The 24,437-nt window shown below is 59.2% G+C and overlaps 1 protein-coding gene across 5 annotated transcripts in view; it reads right to left on the bottom strand.

Annotated features, from left to right (window-relative positions):
* Positions 1-371: 371 nt before the first annotated feature.
* The window catches only part of GLIS1 (GLIS family zinc finger 1), a 213,256-nt gene continuing 189,190 nt past the window's right edge, over positions 372-24,437 (bottom strand). For 4 of the 5 annotated variants that reach the window (XM_023629735.2, XM_070259937.1, XM_070259935.1 and 1 more), the window contains 7 exons: positions 22,188-22,349; positions 17,279-17,389; positions 14,019-14,151; positions 8,940-9,096; positions 4,041-4,219; positions 3,285-3,452; positions 372-885 (listed from right to left, as the gene is read on the bottom strand). In XM_023629735.2, coding sequence (XP_023485503.1) covers positions 728-885; positions 3,285-3,452; positions 4,041-4,219; positions 8,940-9,096; positions 14,019-14,151; positions 17,279-17,389; positions 22,188-22,349 — 1,068 coding nt within the window. In that variant the 3' untranslated portion in view covers positions 372-727. The remainder of the gene's footprint in view (positions 886-3,284; positions 3,453-4,040; positions 4,220-8,939; positions 9,097-14,018; positions 14,152-17,278; positions 17,390-22,187; positions 22,350-24,437) is intronic. The other variant, XM_070259934.1, reaches the window with a different exon arrangement.

Raw genomic sequence — 24,437 nt, 5'->3', positions numbered from 1 at the left:
TTAGAGGCTGTGTGGCTCTGTCCCTGGACCGCCTGCCCTGTTCGCCTGGAGCCAGTGCCATCTCCCACCAGCTGAGGGGTCAGCGCAGAGACCAAAGGCCTGGGCTACACAGGTCTGGGTTCCCATTTCAGTTCCAGCCTTGGTCTGCTCGCCTGCCCTGTGGTGAGGCCCTGGGACTCACGCTGGCATCTGGAAGGCCCACAGTACGTAGTAGGGGGCCACGTGACACAGGTCCCCTTCCCTACGGGGGAACCCAGGGCCGGGTTGGGTTCCACGCGGCCTTCGCCCGCACCCCGCTCTCTATTGCACACGCTCTGCCTTCTCCTGGTGGGGGCCTCCAGGTGGAATCACAAAGCAGAGCCAGGCCCAAGTCTCATTTCCAGTTTTTAATGTTTTTCTTGTAAAACCAAAAATATAAAACTGGCAGGGGAAAGGAAAACAAGTTCTGTACACTTTATATACACGAGGTCTGTGATTCACAACCACTGGGGAGAGAAAAGGAAGACACAGTCATGGGCAGGCCACGGGCATGGATCCTGATGGCACTGCTGAGCGACCAGCTCGGGCTCGGACGGTGGCTCCCGGCCAGCACTGGGCGGCCCTGCAGCCCCTTACCTGTGTCCACGAGGACCTGTGGCCGGGCTGCCCAGGTTGGGTACACGGAGGGTGGGCACGCACGGTGGGGGGGCAAGGTGGCGTCTGCGGGGGAGGGTGGGCAGGGCCTCCTTCAGGTGTCCGTGTAGATGGAGGGGATGTGACTCAGGCAGTGGTCAAAGGCCCCGTTGGGGAAGAAGCTGCAGTCCTCGGGACCACTGGACACCACGTCTTCAGGTGGCTGGGCTGGCAGTGGTGTGGGGCATGGGGCCTCGGCCAGGGCCTCATAGCCTGTGGGTGTGCGGGGGACAGGGTCCAGGTTGGAGGACTCAGGGGTTATGCCGCGTCATCTTCTCCCAGCTCCCAGACTCCACCCTCCTGCCCAGGGTCCCTCTTCACAGTGTCCCCTCAGCAGGGCCTGCTCTGAGCCCTCTGCTCTTCCAGACAGAGCGCGGCTAGTGGGGAGGAGGCTCAGGGGGAGGTGCCCTAGGCCTCACACTCCCAAGGGGCCCAGGGCAGCTGGGGAGACAGGCATGGGCTGGCTTGGGGTGGCCCCTCACCCAGTTCTGGACTGTGGGGCAGAATGTGGGGAGGGCAGGGAGGGTAGGGGGTTATCACAGCTCTTGTCCTCAGTGGCTGGTCCACTCCTGGCAGAAGGACCCTGGCCCACCCCACCCCTTCAGGTTCCTCGGCCCCACCAGACACAGAAACCCAAGGAGGGACCAGCACCCACTGGGCACTCAGCAAGTGCTCATTTAATCTTATCTCACTTGAGCTTCGCAGCCAGCCTGTGAGGTGGGACTCAGTACCCCATTTTACAGCTGAGAAGACGGGCTCAGAGAGAGCAAGACACTTGCCCAGGTCACATTGCTAGTAAGTGGGGGAGTTGGGACTTGAACCCCAGTCCCTCTGGTTCTTCCACTGATATGCCGTCTCTGGTGGGGGGTCACAGCTCAGAGGCCCTCAACCCGGGAGGGGCCTGGAGAGGTCGTCTTATCCCGTCCCTGCCCTGGGCTGCTGTCATGAATTTGTGTGGCCTAAGACAGGCAGTCCTCAGTCTTCCCATCCGTGCAGTGGGATCAGGCCGAACTCTTCCAGAGGCCCCACGGCCCCACCTTGCCAGTTTGGATTCAATCCCGCGTGTCTATTCTCAGCTTGGCAGAGGAGGTGGGGCAGTCGAGTGGGGCCAGAAGTGGACACTGCATGCTGGGCTTCCACCCAGATAGCCTGGGAGAAAGGAGGCCAAGAGAACTCCCTGCCTCAGTGTGGGGACACGGAAGCTGCCCCTCAGAGTCATTTATTTCAGGTCTTGCTGCTAAACCAAGAAATCCCTCCTCAGGCTGGACGGGGGCCAGTGGGGGACGGGGTGGTGAGCCAGCAGTGCTGAGGACAGCTGTGGGTGCCTAACCACACAGCAGTCCATGTGTGTGCAAACACAGAACACGCCCACACGTCCCTGCACACCCTGTGACCGGGTACGCACCTGCCTATGGTGCATGTATGTCACATGTGTCCACCCACAGATGTACTTACACTATACTTGAACACACAGGAACACACCTGCACATACGCATACTCACCTGAAACAGCCCAAATGTGCTATGCACACCTAGGCACACACATGTGTGTGCACACAGATGGGGGGGTCACAGGATGGTAACACGTGTGCACAGATGGGGTATGAACATCAGCACAAGCATGACGTAAGCACACGTGTGCAGACGTGAGTGCGTGCCCTGTGAGTCCTCGCACTGCCCGGAGCCTGTCACACTGGCCCTATATGCATGTACACACACAGACATGCTCGCCAGCAGGTGAGCAAAGAAGACGTAGACAGACATGGGAGCACGTGTGTGAACAGGAACATGCAGACCCACAGGCGTGGGTGCTCGTCTGTGGCCTCGTGCTCGTCCCTGTGTCCTTATCCTTCTACCCCCAGCTGCACACCCCCAGGGCCTCTGGGACGGGGTCTCAGGCTCCCCTTTGTCTGGGGCCCCAGCTGTCCAGACCTGGTAGCTTCCAGCTGGACCTGGGCCTGAGGCTGGTCTGGGGTGGGGCTTGGCTTGGGGCATCTGGGAGGGTCCAGCCCACTCAGCTGAGGCCCTGCTCCCCCAGGACCGGCCCTGCTGGTTGAGGCCTGACTGCACGCTGGGCCGCGCCCAGCCCGCCCCTCTGACCGGCTTCTCCACCCCAGCCAGGGCCACTACTTGGGGACGGCCCAGGGCCCAGCACGGGGACAAGGAACAAGCACACCTCCAGGCTCGGTGCCTTCCTAGGAGTGTGGCCCTCTGGGCCTCAGTTTTCTCATCTGTTAAATGGAGATCAGTATTGGTTTCAGCCCCGCTGCATCCCCAGGTCTACACCTGTGCCTGGCACACAGTAGGTGCTCAGGAAGTATTTAAAGGGAAACATCAGCTGGCCTGCTAGCTCCCAGTCTCGTCTTCCCTGTGTCTTCAGAAACCTGCCAGAGTCTAGGCGCACAAGCCGGGGGAGGACACTGACTCTGGTGTCAGGCAGGGCGCAGATCCCAGTTCTGTGGGGGCCTGAGATGTCTCGGAGCCTTTATTTCTCTTCTGTAAAGTGGGGATGACACCCTCACAGGGCTGTCCCATGGCTGCGGAACAGGGCGCATGCACAGGGCTGGGCTCTGTTAGGCACTCAGGGAAGGGAGGCAGGCAGGTGGGGCTCACCTGTGGCAGGTAAAGGCGCACTGAGGCTGTGGTAGCCATTGGGCCGCAGGGGGTTGAAACTGTGGGCCTCCCCGGTCAGTCCGTCCCCAGTGGCTGTGGGCTCCGCTGTCCGGTAGCAGTCACCATAGGGGAAGCAACTCTGGATGGAGTGGAAACTGCCCTGGTACCCTGCAGAAGGGGGCGGCAGGGGACACATCAACAAAGGAAAAATACCTGGGGCTGGGAGGGGACCCTCCCTGCTGCCCCGCTCAGTCCCCCACCCTGTCCTGTCCAGACACGGTAGGCATGGAAGAGAGGAGGGGGAGAAGGTGCAGGGGCCTAAGCCCCCTTTCAGCTGCCCCGGAGGGGGTCGGCCACGTGGCCCCATGTGGCTCACCTGACTCGAGCCACTGTCACCGACCAGAGTGTGCGGAAGGGATGGTTGTCCACCCCCCCCAATACCCAATCACCCGCTGCTCCTCGGAGCAGCCCACCCCACCCTGCCACTGCCCGTGCCGTTCCCATGCTGCTCCCACTGCTGGGAGAGCCCTTGACCCGGGTGCCTTGTCGAGGGGACAGGCTCTTCCTCACCCACAGAATGAACTCCCTCCAGGAAGCGCCCCGACTCGGTGGTGCATGGGGGGCAGCCGGGGCACCTGACTCCCGGCTCCTCCTAGTGCGGCCCTCAGCGTTGCCTCCCCGGGTCAGGGTCCCTTTTCTCTCGGCCCCCGGCATGGAATCTGTGGGTGTGGAGGAGGGGCCCCCACCAGCGCTTACCCTGTGGGCTGGGCAGAGGCGGGGGCGGAGGGCTCTGGAAGGGCGGGTAGGGCGGCTTGCTGGGGAGTGTGGGGAAGGGCTGGCCCCCTGGAGAATGGCTCTGAGAGGACGGTGGCAGCGGTGGTGGCCCAAGCCCCTTCACTGGGCTGACCATGGGCGAGAGGAGGCTGGGTCCCAACCTGGAGAGAAGAGATGGCCGTCAGCAGAAAGGGCTCTGGGGTGTGTGGGGGCCAGAGGGCTGGCTGCGCCGCTTGGTCCCCTCCAGCAACGGGGAGCTCACTAGCTGAGTTGCTCTAACTTACCAAAATGCAGGTAGAAGGGGAAGCTTTTATTTCTGATTATGTTCGAACTGGAATTAAACTTTAAAATCCTGTAAGCTTTAGAGGCCAAAGGAATCAGTAAAGAAAATCTTCTATCTTGCATTTTGGACTGATGGTCAGCAAGGAACGCTGGTACCAGCACGACCTTCAGACTCAACAAAGCTGTGTTGCAAACCCCTCCTGCTCTCGCCTGCCATGTGACTTTCGGTAAGTCGCTTCATGTCTCTGAGCCTCGGCTTCCTTGTGGGGTTGCTGTGTCCTCCACCTGGCAGCTGCAGCTCTCCTCACCCAGGGCTGGATGCCAGCCACCCTGCTGGAGCCCGATGCTCTAACTCTGTGCCTGCCCCTCCGGCCACCTGGAGGACGAGCCCAGGGACAGCCCGCACTGAAAGCCGTGGCAGTTCCCCAGCAAGAAGGATATCCGCAGCAGTCACTACCAGTCACCATTCATCGAGCCTCTGCCACGCCCCAGGTCTGTGAGAGAGGTTCCTGTGTGCTTTTTGCAGATGGAAAAACCAAGGTTCAGAGAAGTTGTCCAAGTTACTCCTGGCCACACAGCACTGACTTTATGGGTTATAGTGAGGATAAAATTAAATAAAGCAGTGTAGACAAAGCACCCAGGATGATGTCAGATACATTCTTAGCCCTTCTGTGAATCATCATTATTATCAAGAGGAAGGGAAGGAAAATTAGCAAAGTAGGTCTGACGTCCAAGTTGGTCTTTATTCCCCTGCATGGTGTACTTTTAGGGACCTTCTGCCTCCACTCCTGGCCATTTCTCCTCCACTTGCATACCTCCTGTGATGGAGGACTCACCACTTCCATTCATACAGAGACTGAGGGGATGCAGGCTGAAGCCTGTGCTCTGTGGAAGCTCACATTCTGAAACAGGCTTGCAGCTGCCGAGAGCTGTGCACTCAGCCTGAACCTGGAAGCCCAGGGGCCACCCAACTGGCCCGCATGTCACTCTAGACGCCCTTCCCTCCTCATGCCGCCTTTCGAAGCCTCTGGGGTCACAGCAACCAAAGTGACACGGGGATCAGCTGGGCGTGGGGCTCGGGGGACGGGGCTGGAGGCTCACGGCCTGCACGGCACGTCTGCGCTGCAGGAAGAGGGCGACGTGGAGAGCCAGACTCTCTGTTGTCTTTGCGTCTGCGGATTTGTTGGACTGTCCACAGTAAAACACTGTGAATTCGGCGTCACAGCTGCAGGCGGCCACGCGGTGCTAAGAAGACACATCCACGGCTCTCTGAAGGAAGCAGGACCATCCCGAGACGGGGACAGGGGATTCGGGGAGGGGCCAGTGGGCTCCATGCCCAGCTCTGCCGAGTCCCCCTGCGCTGTCACTACCCCTCCACTGTGCTGTCGTCACTCACATGTCTGGGATGCCCCTTCTGTCAGCAGCGGGGTTGGGGGGGGCCTCTGCACCGGGCCCCCAGACCCGAAACTCACACACTGTAGGTACAGTGTCAGCCCCTTTAAGGTAATGAACTGAGTCGTCATCAAGGCTCCACAAATTAATTATCATTATCATCATCATTAACATTTGTGGGCCTGTCTCACAGGGCCCTCAAGTGGGACAGTCTACCACTGTGCTCTACACACTGTGGAGGGCTGTGCACAAGCTGTGTCGTCCTAACCAGTTCTCCTGGCTGAGGCTGGGCCGAGGCGTGGCTAGGACGGTGGGTCCTCCCCTTCGGGCCACGGCATGGCGCCACCTGCCTCATGAACACCCCTCCCGGGCACCCACATCACGGCTCTTCCCTGACTTCCTGTCGGCCCCTCCCCGGGGGCTCCTGCGGGAGGGCCAGTGTCGGGCCTGCCAGTCACTCGGCGCTCAGCACTGGGCCTGGCACACAGCGGACAGCTGATCAGCCCTAACAAATGCGTTTCTGAACCGCTCGGCTACAAAACCCAGAGATTAGCAAGATTGTAGAAGTAAGGAGAACCAGATCTGAAGGGGAAAACATGCATTTCCAAGTTTGTTTTTCCTGTCTCAAACCTGCCATCAATCCCTGTTTGCCACCTTCACAGCCAGTGAAATTAAACAGAACGAGCTCTCACACAGACAGGCAGGCGAGCCCGGCTGCGGCACCTGAGCCCTTTACAAGGAGACAGGATCAGCTGGAGCTCCTCTTCTGAGTCATGCAAATGATTCCCAAGTCAAATATTTTTGCTTCAATTGGAACCTATAAAAATTAATATAAAACCTCACTGGCCTGGCAGACCAGGGCTTCATACCTTGCACGGGCCGAGGGAAAAAAACCCACCCTATTCAGCGTCCTCTCTGAGCCAGGGTAAATAAATTTGGTCATGAAGTCAGGCCCTCTTAGCATATTTTTGAGTGAATCAGATAATTCTGTCAAGCTATTTAAACGTCCCAGCAAACCACTGGGGAGCCGCTAGTGGCCTCCCTGTTGACTTTGGCAGGAAGGGAGGCTGAAGGCCTTTCCCCATCTTCTCTGGGGCTGAAAAAAGCAGCCCATTCACGCTGGGCCTTGCCTGGGGTCAGGCATGAGGGCCTTTGTCCCCCACAGCCCCAGCAGCCTGGTGGTTGGCCTTGGTGGTTGGCCGGCTGCGGCAGGCGCGGGTGGGCCAGCGGCTGGGGGCCCCGTCGGTCTTGTCATCACTCTGCCACTCGCTGCAGGAATTCTCGACGGGCACTCATGCAGGCGGCAGGCCGGTGATGCACCCGGAGGAGCAGAGGGCACAGGCCCGAGCAGGAAGGCCCTCTGTGGTTTGTTTTCCTTCGGTTGGAGATGTTTTTGGGTGGGCTGGTGGGTGAGCAGGTGGCTGAGAGGGGGTTGAGGGTGAGGGGCAGGGTGTTGGTGTCCGTGGGACCTCTACTAGGTAACACATGCATGTCAGGTGTAGGCGGTCCTCACCGCCTTGCTGGAAGGGTGTTTTAATGCCCATTTTACAGAGGAGGAAACTGAGGCTGGGGAAGGGCTCATTTTCTGGGTCCTCTTTGCACCCAAAGGTGAGGCTGCCTCTTTGTGGCTCCTTCCCATTCTCCCCACGGTCTTCCTCGGCTCCTGGTGGCTCATCCCTGACGCCCCCTCCCCACACCCAGCCGGAGCTCCCTAAGTCCTGCTTATCTGACGTGACTACTGGGTGGTCCTCCGTCCCTCACGGGCCCTGGCTCAGGCTGCCGTCCCGCACCCATGTTCGGTGCTGCGCCCGGCACGCCAGCCCTGTGCTACAGGCTGGGCACATTTCTCATCCCCACACCTGAGCACATCACTGCTCAACACCCTCTGGATAGAGTCCTGCTATAGGCCTTGTGGTCTGGCCCCAGCGACCTGTCTCCTGAACTTGTCACCCTACAAGACGGTTCACATTTCCCAGGACACATCAAGCTCTCGCCATGCCTGCCTTCACTCCTGCTGCTCCTTCTTCCTCACCTCACCCTCAGCCAACTCCTACTTAACCCTGGAGGCCCGGCTTAGCATCACCTCCTCTAGGAAGCCTCCCTGACATGCTCCTCCACCACACTGGGCTCTCCTTGGGGCTTCCACAGCTCCCCTTCCTTCCTCCCCTCAGGGTACTTGCCCAGTGTGGTCCCTCCCGGCAGGTCTCTCTGTCATCAGTGGCCCCAGCACTGGGCCCAGGGCCTGCCCACACCAGGGGCTCCACAACTGGACATCAAATGAATGAAGGAGCGACTGGGAGAAGGCGCCCAGTTAGGAGCCTGGACAACGAATTTGGTGATGAAGCCAGGCTGGTCCCAGGCGCAGACAGGCCCAGGCCCAGGCTGCAGCCTTGGGGAGGAGGAGTTGGGGAGAAGGAAGGTGCAGGGGCCAGGCCTTGGGGGACAAGTTTGAGCAAGTCACTGCTGGTGGCAAACGACAGTGGCAGGAGGGCAGGCGGTGGGGCTGTGAGGCCGCCCTCTGCCCATTTATGGGGACAGCAGATTTTGGCAGCACTGGGGCCAGCAATCAGCACATTCACCATGCAGCCAATTAAGTGGCCACAATGAGAACCACACTGAGTGCAGGAAGGGCCACCCTCCTTGCGGCCATCCTGCAGTCCGGCTCCTGGACAGCCTAGCACCAGGCAATGGTCACAGCTGCAGTGGCCAGAGAGGGGGTGAGGCCCAGGCCAGCACCCCTGGAGTGGGCAATGGGCAGCCTGCTCAGCAAACACGGTGTGAGCCACAGAGAAGCTGGGGTGAGGCCCAGGCCAGCACCCCTGGAGTGGGCAGTGGGCAGCCTGCTCAGCAAACATGGTATGAGCCACGGAGAAGCTGGGGTGAGGCAGCCCAGAATGCAGGGGTCAGGTAGGGGCACAGCCTCTTCCCAAGGCTGCCCCCCAAGAGAGGAGAGGGTGCACAAGGTGGGGCGTCAAGAGGCCCGGGTGCCAATACATCCATCTCCCTGGTGGGGTTACTCTGAGGCACCAACGAAATCCTCAGAGAGAGTGTTGAGCACAGGGTGCCGTACACAGTAAGTGCTGCATAAATGCTGACTATTTTCATTATTGGTAATGGCCATTTAGTGTGCAGGATGCCTGCCCTCACCTGCCTGCCATGCGGGCGCCTCCTTGCTGCCCCCAGAGGAGAACGGCTCGCTGTACGTACCCATCCCTGGTGCTCTCGGCCGTGGGCAGCGGGGACAGATGGTGGTGCGAACTGGTGGTGGTGTCCAGTGGGTGGTGCCTGGCAGGGACGTCATGCGTCGGGGGCAGGAGGCCTGAGGTGAGCCCGTTATGGGAGGTGACGGAGCCGGGATACACACCTGCAGGGAAGCAAGCAGATGCCACTGGGCCTTGCGACTCCCTAGAGATGGCTGCGGGTGGCCCGGAGCAGTGAGCCTGCTTACGGAGAGGGAGAGACCAGACAGGGAGCCAGCGAACTCAGAGTAACAGAAGGTTAGGGGCCCGAACAAGGGAGACATTGGTCCCACTCTGCTCTGGCCACGCCCCACCCTGACAGCAGAAGTGGACTGACAAGGGACAGTCAGAGGCATGGGGTGGTCGGGCCCGTGTGTGTGCCTGTGCGTACTGGGGCAAGAGGGTTGTATGGAGCAGGCTGCCTCAAATCTCTGGGGCTGTTCTAGGAGAGAAGGGGCTCGCTATGTGTAGCCCCAGAAGCAGACAAGAATGGAGAGAAGCCACCAGCTCAGGGTGTGGCCGCATCTTCTAGAAGGCAGCTGCTGGAGGGCGCCAGGCTCCCTTTGGAGAAAATTAACTACCCATCCCCAGAGATGTGCAAGCAGAGCCTGGATGTCCACTGTGAGGGGTTCCAAAGAAAGGATGACTGTGCTAGCTGGATGGCAGGCTGGCCTGCGAGACCACTGAGAAGGGATGCCACAGATGTGTACAGGCTGCACACTGCACAAGGATTGGCTGAGGAGAAGAGTCAGCCGTGCTCTAGTCTCAGATTGTAAACCTCCAGAAGATACTTGTAGGGTGACACCACCTGTGACGCCCTTGTTAAGAAGACAGGTGGGCTGATGGATCCAATGAGGGACACTAGGTCAGAGTCAGATGTTGTTCCAGGGACCCAGCTGAGGGTCTGAGAGCAGTTACTAAGGCCATTGCTTCCCAAATGCCTTCACCAAGGAACCCCAATTAGAGGGGAGAATGAACCCCTACTCTGGGGCTGGAGCCTGAGAGGGACCCAGCGAGGGTTGTGAGTTTTTGACATTCACTATTCCTTCTGTAAAAAGAGGGCCAATTTTGCCACCCCCTCTTTAGTCTGGCCATGTTTATTTGAATTTTAATAGGAATTGACATCATTTTCCCAGAAACCAATTCACCAAGTTGATGCCCTGGGAGGACTCTGTGGACCTTGGGGCCGTGCCCAGAACTGCACTGGTCAGAGCTCAGCTGTTACATCTTGAATGTCACTCTGGTCATCATGCATCCAGACCCAGTGGTCTGTATCACTTCATGAGGACCACCTGCGAACACACCGTGCACTTTTCAGGGATGGCATAAGGGAGGAACTTTTACTTTCTCCAGTAGTTGGGGTTCCAAGACTAGCCCATCTCGGGCTGGCCCCTCTAGCCCAGAAATGCAATTCAGGGAGCTGTTATAAGGAATTGGGCAGGGCTGTGGCAGGGATGGCAAGCTCAATGACATAGGTGGCATGGCAGGGAGCAAAATAAGTGAAACCACAGGGGTTATCAATAGGGAGCAGTGGGGACTGTGGCAAAGCAGAGAGAATGTGCCCCGTAAAGGCCTTACATTGAAACTGTTAAAAAGCAAACACTATTCCTATGAGACCAAACAGTTTGCAACACCTGGTCTGGGGTTAGAGCAGCAGACATCCTTGGGATGGGTTACATCAAGTGAAATTCTACTCTTACAATAAATGCATACTATCAACAACAGTTACTGTTAATTTAGCATATACTTGCGTCAAGCTCTTTTTCTACAGTATCTAGTTTAACTGTCTCAACAACTGTCAACAGAGGAGATAATATGATCTCATTTTAAGATGAAGAAACTAAGTCTTAAGAACGTCAATGATTTGTCAAAAGTCACACAGTGGGAAGCTAATCAGGCCTTTCTCTCAAGTGACGCCAAAAAGAAGTCCACTGAAGGCCAGGTCCAGGAAAGAGCTGGAGCCCCAGCTCTGGCTGTGGCCTGGAGGGCCGGCAGGGGGGCCTCTGCCTGGGGTCTCACTGTGGATGGCTGTGACACCCCAGGGCTCTGGATGAGCTCTCCGCCCCAGTCCTTACCCTCCCCTGTCTCGGACACCTGTGTTCCCACAGGCAGCACCACCCGTCCACCCATCCGCTGCCTCTCTCACACATCCCCCACTTGCTCAGGAAGGCACCTCGAGGGGATTCTGCTCACGGCTTGCTCCTCTCACCACTCTTCCTAGCACCTCCCCACCTGCCATCTTGAACCAATTTGGGGGCCTGACAGCTAGGACGCCTAGAATCCCGGCAAATCCTGCTCCCTCTTCCTCAGCCACGCTGACCTCATGCTTCTCCTGTCCTCACTGCCCATCACGGTGCCCTGGTGCTGCTAAAGGGGGCCTGCCTATCAGAGAAGCTCCTGGGCCTTCGTGCAATGAGAGACGAGCTTGCGGGAGCTTCCCATAGTGATGATGGAAACTCACTCTCACCCTCGCCAGCTCCCTCGCACTCACTCTCTCTTCTGGACTCTTCTATCCTAACACTCCTTGAATCTCTCCCCCTCCCCTGCCTTTGCCCTGCCCTCGTCCAGGTCCCTGCCTCTACAGCCCCCAGGGGACAAATATATGGTGGGCGACTTGGTAAGTGAACGAGGCACGTTGAACTTGTGAACAAATAGCGGATGGGAATGAGGGAATCACCGGATCCTGAGGGGCAGCAGGAGTGGGGACCCATGCGGCCTGCCGGCCTCTCCCCAGGACGCACCGCTTCAGCTGTAAATCAGCGTCATCAATCATCAGTCAGCGCACTGGACCTCTGGCCCTAACGTCTGTTCCCACCGTGCCTCAGGCATCTCCCGTGTGTCCTGGAGAAGAACCTGGGAGCCGAGCCCAGGGGGATCCAGGACCCCTGGATTTGCTTGGCTGGCCCTTCCCTCCCTGCTGTTCTGGAAGCAGCTGGAGGACAGGAACCGGCACAGGCCCGGCACACAGCGGTGCTCAGTATGGCACAGGTGTCATTTGAGAAGCAGAGAGGTGGCCGACTCTTTGGTTAAGGGCATGGCCTGCAGCCAGATGGCCTCAGTTCAAATCCAGCCTCTGACGTTCGCTGGCTGTGAAATCTTGGGCAAAAAGCGACTTAACCTCTCAAGGCCTCAGTTTCCTCATGTGGAAAGAAAGAGCTTAACCGCTTGTACTTTATCTGGCTGTTGTGCGGATTATGTAGCTAACACGTCTACGTGCAGCTCCTGGAGAGACTCCCGGCGTGTCAATGCACGCTGGCTGCTGCATTACCACGAGGCCGATGAGTCGACAGCTACTCTTCTCATTGACCATGAGCAACAGTAACAATGATTAAAGTCACTGGTCACATAGAAAGCATCCCATCCACAACTGCATTGGTTCTCACAGCAGGTCTGGGGGGGGAAACTGAGGCTCAAAGCAGGGAAGACACGGCTCACTCACTGTCACAGGGCAGGCCTGGCAGGCGCGGCATCTGTGCCCTCCAGTCCGTGCTGCCGCCTCAGTGACTATGTTTCTCGTCCATAGCATGGACTCAACGCCACCCCACGGGGGGCTGAGGACTGCACAAGACGATGTTTCTCAAGTGACTGGCCCAAGCACGGGCCCCAGAGGTGGTGTCGTGGCCCTGCACGCTCCCTGGGGTCAGCCCTGCACGCTCCCTGGGGTCAGCCCTGCACGTTCCCTGGGATCAGCCCTGGGCTGGGATTTGGGAGAACAGGCTTCCAGCCGGGATCTGAGACTGACTTCTCGCGATGACCCTGGGTAAGTTCTCCTGCTTAGGCCTGAGTCCTCCCAGGGTAAGAACGATGGGGCTGCAGGACCTCTGCCCAGGCAGCCACGGCTACTCAGTTGCAGCCCTCTTTCCTGTTGTGTCAGGGAGCCTCAGCATCCTTCTCGACACAGAGCCCCAAGCGGTCATTCCCAGCCCTGGGAGCTGGCACTTGAGATGCAAACCTTCATCCCTGGGCTGGTCGTCCCTCTGATCCCAACTCCCCCTGCCGTGCTAGCAACTCTGACCCTGGGAGAAGCAGCCCACGGCAGAGGGGCCCCTGGCTGGAGGGTGAGGTCCCTCCTCCACCGACCCATCCTCCTGGGCGTCCTCGCCCTCATGGACCTGAGCACAGAGCCCTGTGAGGGGACCCTTGGGAAAGGGGAAAACCTCTTCCCCAGGCTGTTTGGGAAGCACTTTGACAGGTTTAAATCGGCTGCTACTTCAGAGCTGAGGGGAAAGAATAAAAAGTCAGAAAATAAAAAATGTTACAAATGGTTGGAGTAATTCGAGAAATCCCAGAGGGCAGGAAGAGCTTTCTGCTCTGATCCCGTGGTTTCTTCAGGGACGTGGGAGAGCATGAGTACTGTCAGCTGGAGTCCACAGCCCCGCTGCCCTGCTCTGGGCAGCCAGCAACTCCTGCCAGGCCCAGACCTGCCCAGTGGCCCATGGCTGCATGAGGGACAGACAGTCCGCCTCAGCCGGACCAGGGGCTCTGAATGTCCAGCTGCATGGGCCTGCAGGGTCCCGGGGGTTGAGGGGCCCCATCCGCGCCACAGAGTTTAGGGGTGAGCTGGAAGTGATTATGGCCAAGCTGCCCACCCTCTCAGGGCCTCAGTTTTCTCTCCTTAGGCAAGGAGTCCCAGTGGGGGGTCCTGGTGGGGAGTCCACGGGACTTCAAGTTGAGGCCCAGGACTGAACCGAGGTGGGCCCTGCAGGACGTGCAGGAGCTGCCTAGGTGAAAGGGAGTGGAGAGGGGCCAGCAGCTGTGTGCTGTGGCTCAGAAGCAAGAGGGAGCAGAGGTGTTCAGGGACCTGCATCATGTACCAAGGTTGGGGCGGGAGGCCACCAGGAGGGCCCAGGCCCTGCGAGGCATCAGAGGCCAGGCCGAGAGCAGCCCGGACTTCATCCCGGGGGTGATGGGGACCCGCAAGAGAGGGAGGTGACGTATGCCTAGTTACATAAGCTGCAAGGTGATGAAGCCCAGGGAGCGAGTGCCACTCAGTGGGTCGTGCCACATGGCCCCTGGTGGCCCACAGAGCTGCCTCCCGCGTGCGTACCTGGGAGCAGCTCCTGGCCCAGGCTGCGGCTGCCCTTCCCATCACTGGCGGCCAGCTGTGTGGACGCAGGGAGCTGCTGCAGGGCCAGACACTCGGTCAGGACATCGGTCTCAGTGTCAGGGACCGTGTGCGGCTGGAGAGCAAGCAGAGGGAGAGAGGGTGTTTGTGAGAGACCACCTGCCCACTGGGGACCCTCTCTTTAGGGGACAGGGCAGGAAGGATGGTGGCCCCAGGGCAAGCTCCTCCACCTCACTGTGCCTCAGTTTCCTCATGTGTAAATTGGGGCTAATCGTATACATTGTGAAGGTTGTCTTAGTTCAGGTCTGAGAAGCAGATGCTAAGACGAGATCAAACCTGCATGGATCTTAATAGGGCCAGTGCCGTGGGGAGAACATAGGGAGGGGGCCATCAGGTGGGTCCCAAGTCTGACCCTGGGGGAAGGAATGAGGGGAGGGAGGCTGGGGGGAGCTTCCTAGACTGGGAGTCCTCAGGGAGCCAGAGTCTGCTGGAAGTCAGGGGGCCCTGTGTCTCCTAGGAAGGAGCCTGCCTCAGTATCCCCGCAGGGCCTTCCCAGCCTAGGTGCTGGCTGGGAGCAGCCTGTGGGAGGCACGGCCTAAGCACAGAGGCTGAGATGGCCGTCAGAGGGCAGCAGCAGGCACCTCCCATGGGTAGCTGGAGGTCTGTGAGGCACATCCTTGTGGCTGCCATGCAGGGGAACTGATGCGTTGGGAGTCAGCATCTTTCCCTCCTCCCCACCTTCCTCCCTGTCTCTCCTCCTTCTGGCTCAAGGGGCAGTGGAGACAGTGCAGGGCCAGAGACAGAAGACTTGGGTTCAAATCTTACTCCACCTCTTCTTATTCCGTGTGTGTGTGACAATGTGTGACACTCAACAAATCCCTTACCCTCTCTGGGTCTCCCCCCACCGCCTCAGCCCAGGCTGCTGTGAGGAGTAACGACGTGATGGGTATGAACTCACGTGGGGAATGTGTGGTCTGAAGGGCTGGCTGGCTCCAGCCGGCCGAGTGCCACATGGTTGCACCACAGTGGGCACACTGGATGGACAGAAGGACTTGAAGTCGTTGGCTAAGAGCAAGCCGGGGCTGGGACAAGCACAGTAACCCAAGAAATCTTTGGCCAAGAACCCTTGGCTGTATCCGAAGACAGACTTGAGCTGGACACCTCAGAAGGTCTTCCCCTCTCCAGATGGGGCCAGGGAGGGGCTGGCTGGGGCCTTAGGGACATTGGGCAACGAGGGGGAATGCCTCTGGAGGGGACCAGCCTCTTCTCCCCAGGAAATTCCAAAGCTTGATTACCAGAGCCCTGAAAGTTGACCTGTGCAAATCCTCATTCTACCTGGGACAGAACAGACCCAGAGAAGGTGAGAAACTCGTCCCATGACACAGAGCAGCTGAGAGTCAGCCCTGAGGGTTTTCCCACCCTCCCAGGCCAGAAGGCCAGCACCCAGGCCTGGGGAAGGCATGTCCAGCCTCCAGATCGGCTCTCAGCTCCCTGACCCAGCAGCTGTTTTCCACGTAAATTAAGTTTCTGGCAAAAGAGGGCCAAGGCATCTTCTTGCAGATGGCTATGTCGATCGGATGAGGAGCAGCAGGAGAGAAGATTAAGGAAGAAAAGCATTTCTGACTCTCTCTGAAATGCGGCAGGGCTGCCAAGGAGCTGTCATAATACGAGGGTTGCTTTCCCCAGAAAGATGCATCAGCCCCGACGGCTCCTAATGGATGCTTATTGTTGGGAAGTTTGTGGATCTGCGGCCCCAGGTCCCTGGGGCTCAGTGCGAGCCAAGCACGGGGCCTGGGAAACCAGGGCAGCATTCTGGTCCTCGGGCACCAGTCCTCTCAGGACAGAAGCCTCCTTTGCGTGGAACCTGGGCCATTCCGCATCCCTGCTCAGGCCCCTCAACCTGCGAGCAGTGGAAAGAGCTCAGGCTCCAAGACAGACAGGTGTGGGATGGGACCCTGGCGCTGTGACTCCCACGCTGCACAACTCTGGACAGATCTGGTAACTCTCTGAGCCTCAGTTTCCACATCTCTAAAATGGGAAAAACAGTGCCCACTTCCTACGGTTATAGGGAGGACTACATAAGCTCTGGCCTGTGAAGCACCAGCTCAGCCGGGGTTCAGGCTCGTCCCTCCCGTCTCAGGGTGAACACAGGTGCGGCGTTTTCACCAGGGAGCTCACGGTGCACCCTTTGACCGCGTCCCTTCTCTGCTCTCCTGCTGCTTGCAGGGTGAAGACCAAAGTCTGAGCCTAACTGTCCCCTCCCCATTGTCCTTCTCCCTGAGGCCTGCTTGCTCCCAGCACCCAAGCTCTGTGTGCCTGCATCCCATGGACTAAAGCATCTGACTGCTCCAGCCTCTAGGCCTTTCTCTGCTTTATTCATGGCTGGACCCACGGCTCCCAGAACAGTGCTTAGAAAACAGCAGGTGCTCCACAACCCAGCTGAACAAATTAACGGGCTCTTCTTCGTCTGTCCTCCTCTGTCATGCTGATGTCCCCGGACTGGCCCCTGGTGTTTCTCTTCACACCCACAGCCTCCCTGGCACTCAAGTTCCCTGGTGGTCCTCTGGAGATGTGGCTGCAATCCTGTCCCTCCAGCTGCGCTGGGTCCATCAGCGGCTCACACACTCCTCATCCAAAACAGAATTCACTGCTTTCTTCTGCAAATCTGCTTCTTCCTTGGATTCTCTGTCCATCCATCCTGCCCCCCAAAGTCTGACCCTGGTGCTCCTTCTGGCCAAGGCCGCAGGAGCAATAGTGGTGAGCCCAGCAGGCTGGCTCCAGAGCACACACCACTGCACCTACTGCCCTGGTGTCATTCATGCCACGGACCCTCCTGTCCCCATCCCGATGGGCTGAGGCCCCTTCTCTGTGCCCCTGACTTTCTTTGCATTCCTCTATCACAGTCTTTATTATATTATGTCTGGCTTACACCCACCAGGTCCCAACTGAAGGTGGGGACCATGGTTTCCCGTTTTTGCATCCTCAGTGCCTACGCAGAGCCTGACATCAAGAGTTCACTAAACGAGCCGTGGTGAGTGGGCAGACAAATGTCCCACTGGCTGGGGTGAGGAAGTACATTTAGGGGCCCAGTGGGAGGCAGACGGTGGATGATGGACAGTAGCACCCTCCGGTGTGTGGAAGGGTGAAGCAAGCAAGGAGTGTGGGTACCTGGCTTGAAGCTGGCCGGGTGGTGGGAGGCCAGGAGGGCGTCTGCAGGAGTGGGCCTGGAATGGCCAGCTTACCTTCTTACGCACCTGCTGCTCTTTGGCCGAATGCGCCTTCACGTGCTTGCGGAGGGAGCTGGGGTCCGTGTAGCGCTTGGAGCAGCCAGGGATCTGACAGGCATACGGCTTCTGCAACATCAGAGGGGCAGAGGTGGGGCAAGTGAGGGGCCGCCCAAGGTCCCACCGCGTGACCAGCAGTGGGGAGGACTGGATGAGGAGCAGGTTGCTGGCTCACACCCTGTCCCTCCCTCTGTGCCCCCCCAGGCCAGGAGGGGTCTGACTCAGCCAGCCCTGCCCACCAGTGTGGGGAAGGTGCCTGGCCTGTAGTGAAGGAGGGGCCGCGTCTCCATTCCACCCTCATGCTGGGAGCTCAGGTGAGTCGCCTCCCCTCTGTGGATCTCACTTTTCTCCTCTGCAAAATGAGGCCAAGTGAGTTCTAAGGATGTTTCCAGCTCTGACACCAGCTCTGAGAAACATACACCCTCTGTAGCCACAGCTGCAGAGAAGCGAGGAGTGGACGAGAAGTAAGGTGAGGGGGTGCCTTGGAAAACAGGAGGTGGAGGACAGGGTGACAGCAGGGCGTGCGGGGGCCACAAACGTGGCCAGGATGCCAGGTTGCGAGTGACTGGCCACACCTTGCAGTGGGTCCCAAGTCCCCAGACCACTCTCTGGGCCACAAGAGACCCAGGTGCTCGTCCTGACAGTTGCGAGAGGCCAGAAGGGAACCAATCTCAGACACGGGCCTGGGGAGGCAGAGGTTCTGTGTCCTTTCCCCTCGGGGCCCCCATCGCTCATCCAGAACAAATCCAGCCCACTGCCCCCTTGGTTCCTGCCCGGGCCCCGTCCTGTTCTTGGCGCTCCTATCTCCCCTCACACTCACGGCCAGGGAGCTTTCTCACAGCCCTGGCGATGCTCTCACCTACAACCCCTCCATGGCTCCCTGGCACCCTCGGACACAGCCTATCTCCTGGCACTGAGGGCCCTTTGTGAATTGGGTCCTGCTTGTCTCCCCCCTCCTCCTGCCCCGGCCCCTGCATCCCCGCCTGCCTCTCCAAGCCCTCCTAGAATCTTCTCCCCACCTCCACCTCCCGAGCTCCCCACTGGCAGCACTGTCCCCTGCACTGCTGGGCTTGTTCAGTATCCTCCTCCACCAGGTGGAGAGTTTTCCCAGAGGAGGGTCCCTTCTGATTCATCTCAGGCCCCAAGGACTGACCCAGGACAAGGGATCCAGGCTCTAACTAAACTCTGAGCCCTCTGACAGGGCTTCAGCGAGACCCTGCCCAGGGACTCCAGCTGCTGCTGGCCTTGAAATCCCTCAGGCTTCCCTTCAGAACACATCTAGTGGTTCCAAGTTCTCAGGGCCGTCTGGCTCCAGCGACTGCAGGGGACAGAGGGGAGGGCGTTTGGAAGAGGTGACACCTCTCAGATTAAGCCAGGCACTGCTATGCTGCTGTCAGACACGCCCACGTGGAACTGGCTGCCAAACCTCCAGGCAGCTCTGCCCCTGCTGGACCGAGGCGAGGCCGCTGGACCTCGGACCCAGGGCCCGTGTGGGGAGGGGAAGCAGAAGGAAACGACCGTACCTTGGTGCTGCCGCGGAGAGTTGCCAGGTTAAAGAAACGGAGGAGAGCAAAAAGAGAGAGACAGAGTGTGAGAGGCTGCCTGCTGAGACGAGGGGTGGGGCGGGGGTGGAATGCCCAGCTCAGACCTGCCCCCGCACCACACAGAGACACACACACCCAGGGGGACAGACACATACGCGCACACACACACAGACTCACACGGCCCCCTCTCATGGGCCTGACACTGACCCCAACACATGCGTGCACGTACACACACACACACTCTCACACCCTCTTTCTCTCTCTCATGGGCCCTGCCCCAGGCCCCGTCCCTTGGGGATGCTGATACAAATCCACACGCTGTTGTCAAAAAGCAAACAAACTGAGCTCTGCGTGTGCAGGCACACTTGCCTGGAGAGAGGGCACAAGGCCCATCTCCATGTTTGTTTTTCCAGGACCTGATGTGCGGAGAACATTCCTCCGGCCCTGCTTCCCCGGGAGCCCTCATGAGACCCTGTGGCTGTCCCAGCGGCAGCCCGGCCCCAGGCCTGCAGTCATCGCACAGGCTCCGAAGCCTTGTTAACAAGGACGCCCCTAGCCATGTTGTGAGGATGGAGACGGGGCTCAGGAAGCCTCCAGATCTGTGCTCACAGCAGCTGCTCATCCCCTGAGCGCTCCCTCCCTACAGGCCGGCACTAAGCACTCGCCATCCGCCATCTCCGTCCGTCCGTGCGCCCACCCCGTAAGACACATCCTCACTCTGCAGATGAGGGCGATCTCACCGTGAGGGAGAGTGTGTCCTTGACACTCCGCTAGGGTCCCTCCTCCCATCTGCAGCCTTCCAGGGCCCAGAGAAGCGGCCAAGGAGAGGTTATCACCCCTTGTCTTGGGGAAACTGAGGCCAGAGCAGGATAGTGGCTTATTCAGGGAGTCAGTGGCAGTCAGGACTCAAACACTACACTGGGTGCCTGGGACAGGGCAGGACTTGGTCAGCATTCGGCCAGCAAGTCAAAGGACGGAGAAAAGCAGGGACTCATAACTGCTGTGCAGACCATGTGTCAGGTCTATACATCCGTCACCTCAGTCAAAACCCACCCCCCCTCTTGTGAGGTAGGCGTTTGAGGAAACTGAGGCCCAGAGAGGCTCTGTGGCGTTCCTCGGACCTCTGGGACCAAGTGGAGGGCCAGGGTTATAGCCCAGGCTGGTTCTCTCATCTGTTCCGCCACTTTCCTGCCCTTGGAAAGAATCCATGTTCTCTGGTGCCAGAGGGGAGTTGGGGACATGACTGGGTCCCTACTGGAAAACAGGGCCCCGCCAGCATGGGGCTGACCCGCTGGGCCTCTGAGCAGCGGATGCTGGGAAAGTACAAGCCTGCAGTGTTTCCACGGGGGTGGGTGTGAGCAGGGCACCGGGCCCTTCGGGGAGATGAGGCCTGAGCTGACCCTGCGGGTTCGTCCTGGGCCTGAGCTGACTGAGACCTCGGCTCCGCTCACACACCAAGTGGGGGCCAGAGTCTATTGCTTTGGGGCTGGATCCAGGAAATGCAGTAAGGGGGGAGGGAGGAGTGGGTAAGTCAGGGTAGGTGACCCCTAGAGGCCGTCACCCGGGCCTGGGGGGCGGGGTGCAGAGAGGCCTGGGGCCATTGGTGCTGCTGAGCTGTAAGTGTGGTGCTGGGGAACCGAAAGTGCTTCTCAGGGCCTGGGCCAGTGCCAAGGGCCCAAGGACGGGGCACGTGGGAAGGTGCTGGAGGAAGGGGCATGTGAGAATGCGTCCCCACTCCATGTCCCCAGCGCAGGCTGTGGCAGTGAGGCCTGAAAGGGGAGGGTGGGGACAGACGAGGGTTGGGTTCAGGTTGGGGACAGGGTTCTTCTTCCCTACCTCGTCCACTCTGCTCAGCGCCACCTCTCCAGGATGGCTGGCAGGCCTGTTCTTCCAGCACAGGGCACTGGACTTGGATGCAGACAGACCCAGGTTTGCATCCCAGCTCTGCCACTAACTAGCTGTGTGACAGCCAGTGACTTAATCTCTCTGAGCCTCAGTTTCTTTATTTCCAGGATGACACTGGGGGAGGGTGTGTGTGATGCAGGGGGGTTGGGGGGAGATGTGTAGAACATTCTGCCCAGGGACTGGCCTGGACCCAAAATGTGTCTTGCCTGCTAATTTCTGACACCCCCCCCCCCCATCTTTTTTGGGTCTTAGTTTCTCCAACTATAAAATAAAGAGTTTGGACCAGAGAGCCCCCAGCTCTGGCCTCTGCTGTTTCGTGGCCTCCAACTTACCCTGGAGGGGTCAGTCACCGTCTCGGGCCTCTGCTCCCTCCTCTGTATATCTGTGTACTAGACAGGCTGGGCTGGATGGCCACTCAGGTCTCCCAGCCCCTCATTGGCAGAGTTCCCTAAACGTTTGCACGAAGAGCAGAGACACAGGCTGGGGGCCCAGACGTGGACTCTGGCTGCAGAGCCATCACCTGCTGCACACAGGGGCTGGTGTCCTCCCAGGCTGGGTGCAGGCCCCTCACACGGGCCTGGTGAGACTGGCGTGAGGCCCAGCTCTGAGTCAGCTCTGCCACCTTCCAGCTGGGCAGGCACTGAACCTCTCGGAGCCCTGCTTCCCTCATCTCTCAAATGGGTTAGTGACCCCATGACTGGCAGGGTCAGTATGAGATGGTGGGAGATGATGTTTTAGGAAGTGCTGGGTTAACTGCTGACGTCCGTATGCACGAGGCAGAATGCTCAGAGCAACACTGTGATAAAGGCGCATGTTATCACGCTGGCACAAGCAAGGGAAGGGAGGTGAACATGCAGGCATCGGGGCCCCGGGCACTATTCCAGGGGCCTGGAGTCTTAGGCCCTGCCCACCTCAACTCTTCGCCCACTGTGCTCAGGGGACCCTGGAGAGCCTCTGGCCTGTCTCCCTGCAGGCGGTGAGGTGCGAAGAGCAGGGGGACTGCTCTGGGGGTAGCTGACAGGCCTGGGGAGAGGACACAGGATGGTGAGTGCACTCGTTCTGTGGGGTCTGCAAGGATGCTGGTGCCCGGGCCGGTACCCACGGGCCAGAGCAGTAGTTCTCAGCTTGGGGAGAGTTTCCTACCTCCTCCCCAGGACATCTGGCAATGCTGACAGACATTTTTGGTTGTTACAACTGGGAGAAGAGAAACTGCTCCTATCTATGTAATGGGTGGGGGCCAGGGATACCCCCAACAGGACTTTCCTCTCCCTCCAAACAATCTTCCTGCCCCAAATGTGAATAGGGCTCAAGACAAAGGCAGGGTTTGGCATGGACTCCAGCCCCTGCCCTGCATCAGACAAGTAGGGCCGTGCGTGCATCCTCCACCGCTTCCCTCTTGGCCTCTGCCGCGGACCTACCGTGTCGAGGTGGGTGCGCTGGTGTTTGGCGCGGTCGCTGGAGTTGCTGAAGGCCTTCTGACAGCCAGGGTGCTGGCACAAGTACGGCTTCTCGCCCGTGTGGCTCCGCAGGTGGATCTTGAGGTTCTCCAGCCGCGAGAAGGCCTTGCTGCAGCCTTCAAACTGCGGGAGAGACTGGTAAGGGGCGCTGTGCAGCCCCCCGAGGGCCCACCACCCGGCCTGGAAATGGCCCCCAGCGTCCTCTGCCCCCTGGTCCTGCTCAAGGCCTCCAGGTGCCCTGGTTCAGCTCCCCATGAAGAGCCCAGGACCCAGACTCTATCTGGGAAGCCCTAGAGGGTCCAGAAAAAATACACCCCCGACTTAGAATGGTCGCCAGGGCTGGAGAAGAAGAGGTCTTGCCATCTCTGGATCTGGAAGGATCCCCTCTGCAGTGGCACCTGGAAATGAGGTGCAGCTCTGACTGCAGCACAACCCTGGATGGACAGGATGGCAGGTGCCCTCCACCTCCTCTGCCTTATTTCCTCGCCTACAAGCTTGAAACTGTGTGGCCACACGCAGGGCCGATATGAGGTCCCCAAGGGCTGGGACACAGACTGTCAAGGGGCTTTGTCCATCTGGAGTGAGCATCAGTGCTGGTTGTGGTCAGAATAACGACCATGTTTGTAAACTCCGTGTCTTTGGTTTGTCATTTGGCCATTTGGCTATCCAATGCCCAGCACGTAGCAGGCCCTGTGCTGGGCAGTGGGCATGCCATGGGAGCAGTACAGACGTGTGATGCCCTGGTCAGGGGTGGGGCTGGACAGAGAGCAACACACACAGCGCCAGGTCATGCAGCCTCCGCCCAGCTCCACCTCTCTCCCTGAATCCCTTGCCCTCCTCCCTCCTCCCAGCAATGCTGAGGAAGCCTCTGATGTGGAAATGAGACCCTGCTGCTCTCGCCTAAGGCCCAGCGCACTCCACACCTTCCCATCCCTCTTGACTCCTACCCTATCCTCACAGCAGCAGGGGTCCGCCAGGCAATTCTGAGCTTTGTTCACACAAGTCACTCAGCAAGGAATGTCCTCTCTCCTAACCATCCATCCAATCCCCCCTCAGCCCTCAAAGTCCAGCTCAAATGCGCCTGCCCTGGTCCCCTAGTGTGACTGGCTGCTCCTTCCTGCTTCTCCCCGCTGTCTGGCGGGTCCAGCCAGGCTGGCATTCTGCGGTGGCGGGTACGCATCACGGCTGGGAAGAGGAACCAGTGCAGACGGCACCTGCGCCCTCCGTCCAGGCACGGTGCTGGTACTTAACCAAACAATCTGTGAGGGGTGTGGTCTCAACGCCCCCACCTCGGAGGCTTTGTGTGGTGATCACAGGGCTGTGACAAGGCAAAGACAGGACACAGGCCAAGTCTGAGCCAAAGCCCAGGTGGCTCTGCTGTGCCTGCTGCCTCCCCGCGGCAGGTGGGCAGGGTGAGGGGACCCGGGAAGAGGAAGAGACTCAGAGCAGGCTGCGCCTTCTCCCGATCCATTGGTTTCATCCCCAGGCCAGGAGAGATGGGAGGACAAGGACCCAGCGACAGCGACTGGTCTGGGGCGAGCTCCCTCCAGGCCTCCCACTGAAGGCCTGGCCCCAACTGCAGGCCGTGCTCTGCTGGGGCTGGTCCAAGGCAAGCCGCCCACAGCCGGGTTTTAGAGGCTGTTCCGCTTCCTACTTCCAGATGTTGCGCCTTTTCCAAGCATCAAAACCAGAAGGAAATCCTGTGTGGGGAGTAAACAGGCACAAGCCATCCCCCTTGCTCTCCTGCGATGGCTTTGAGCCGAGTTCACCCCAAAGCGAGTGGAGGGGCCACAGCTGGAGAGCGGGCTGCCCCTCGTGACCAGCCGGTGCCTTTGTTCCTCCCTGGCCCGTGCTGGGAGGGAGACACCTGAGGCGGAGGGGCAATAACTCCTCACATGCGGCGTGATTTTCCTGACTTCGGGAGAGTCCACTGGACTCTGGAGGCCTGTATATCATCTTCTCCCCACAGGTCCTCACGCCTGCCGAGCCAGCCCAGTTGCTCCCACCCCAGCCTTTGTTCAGGCTGTACCCCTCCCGGGACACCCACCCTTCCAGCTCGCTGACAATTTAATTCACACATTTTTCAAAAGTCCAGGACCTGCAGCTTGGGGTTCGCGGTCTCCCAACACAGCCCCTGTGCCTCTCCCATCTGCAGACGCCCCAGGTGTCATGCTGTAGCAGAGGGATCGACTGGGAATGGGTCAGGAACTT

The sequence above is a fragment of the Equus caballus genome, chromosome 2 (genome assembly GCF_041296265.1).
Source record: "Equus caballus isolate H_3958 breed thoroughbred chromosome 2, TB-T2T, whole genome shotgun sequence".
NCBI lineage: Eukaryota > Metazoa > Chordata > Mammalia > Perissodactyla > Equidae > Equus > Equus caballus.
The sequence above is the reverse complement of the archived record's forward strand: the minus strand, read 5'-3'. Positions and strand labels throughout refer to the sequence as shown.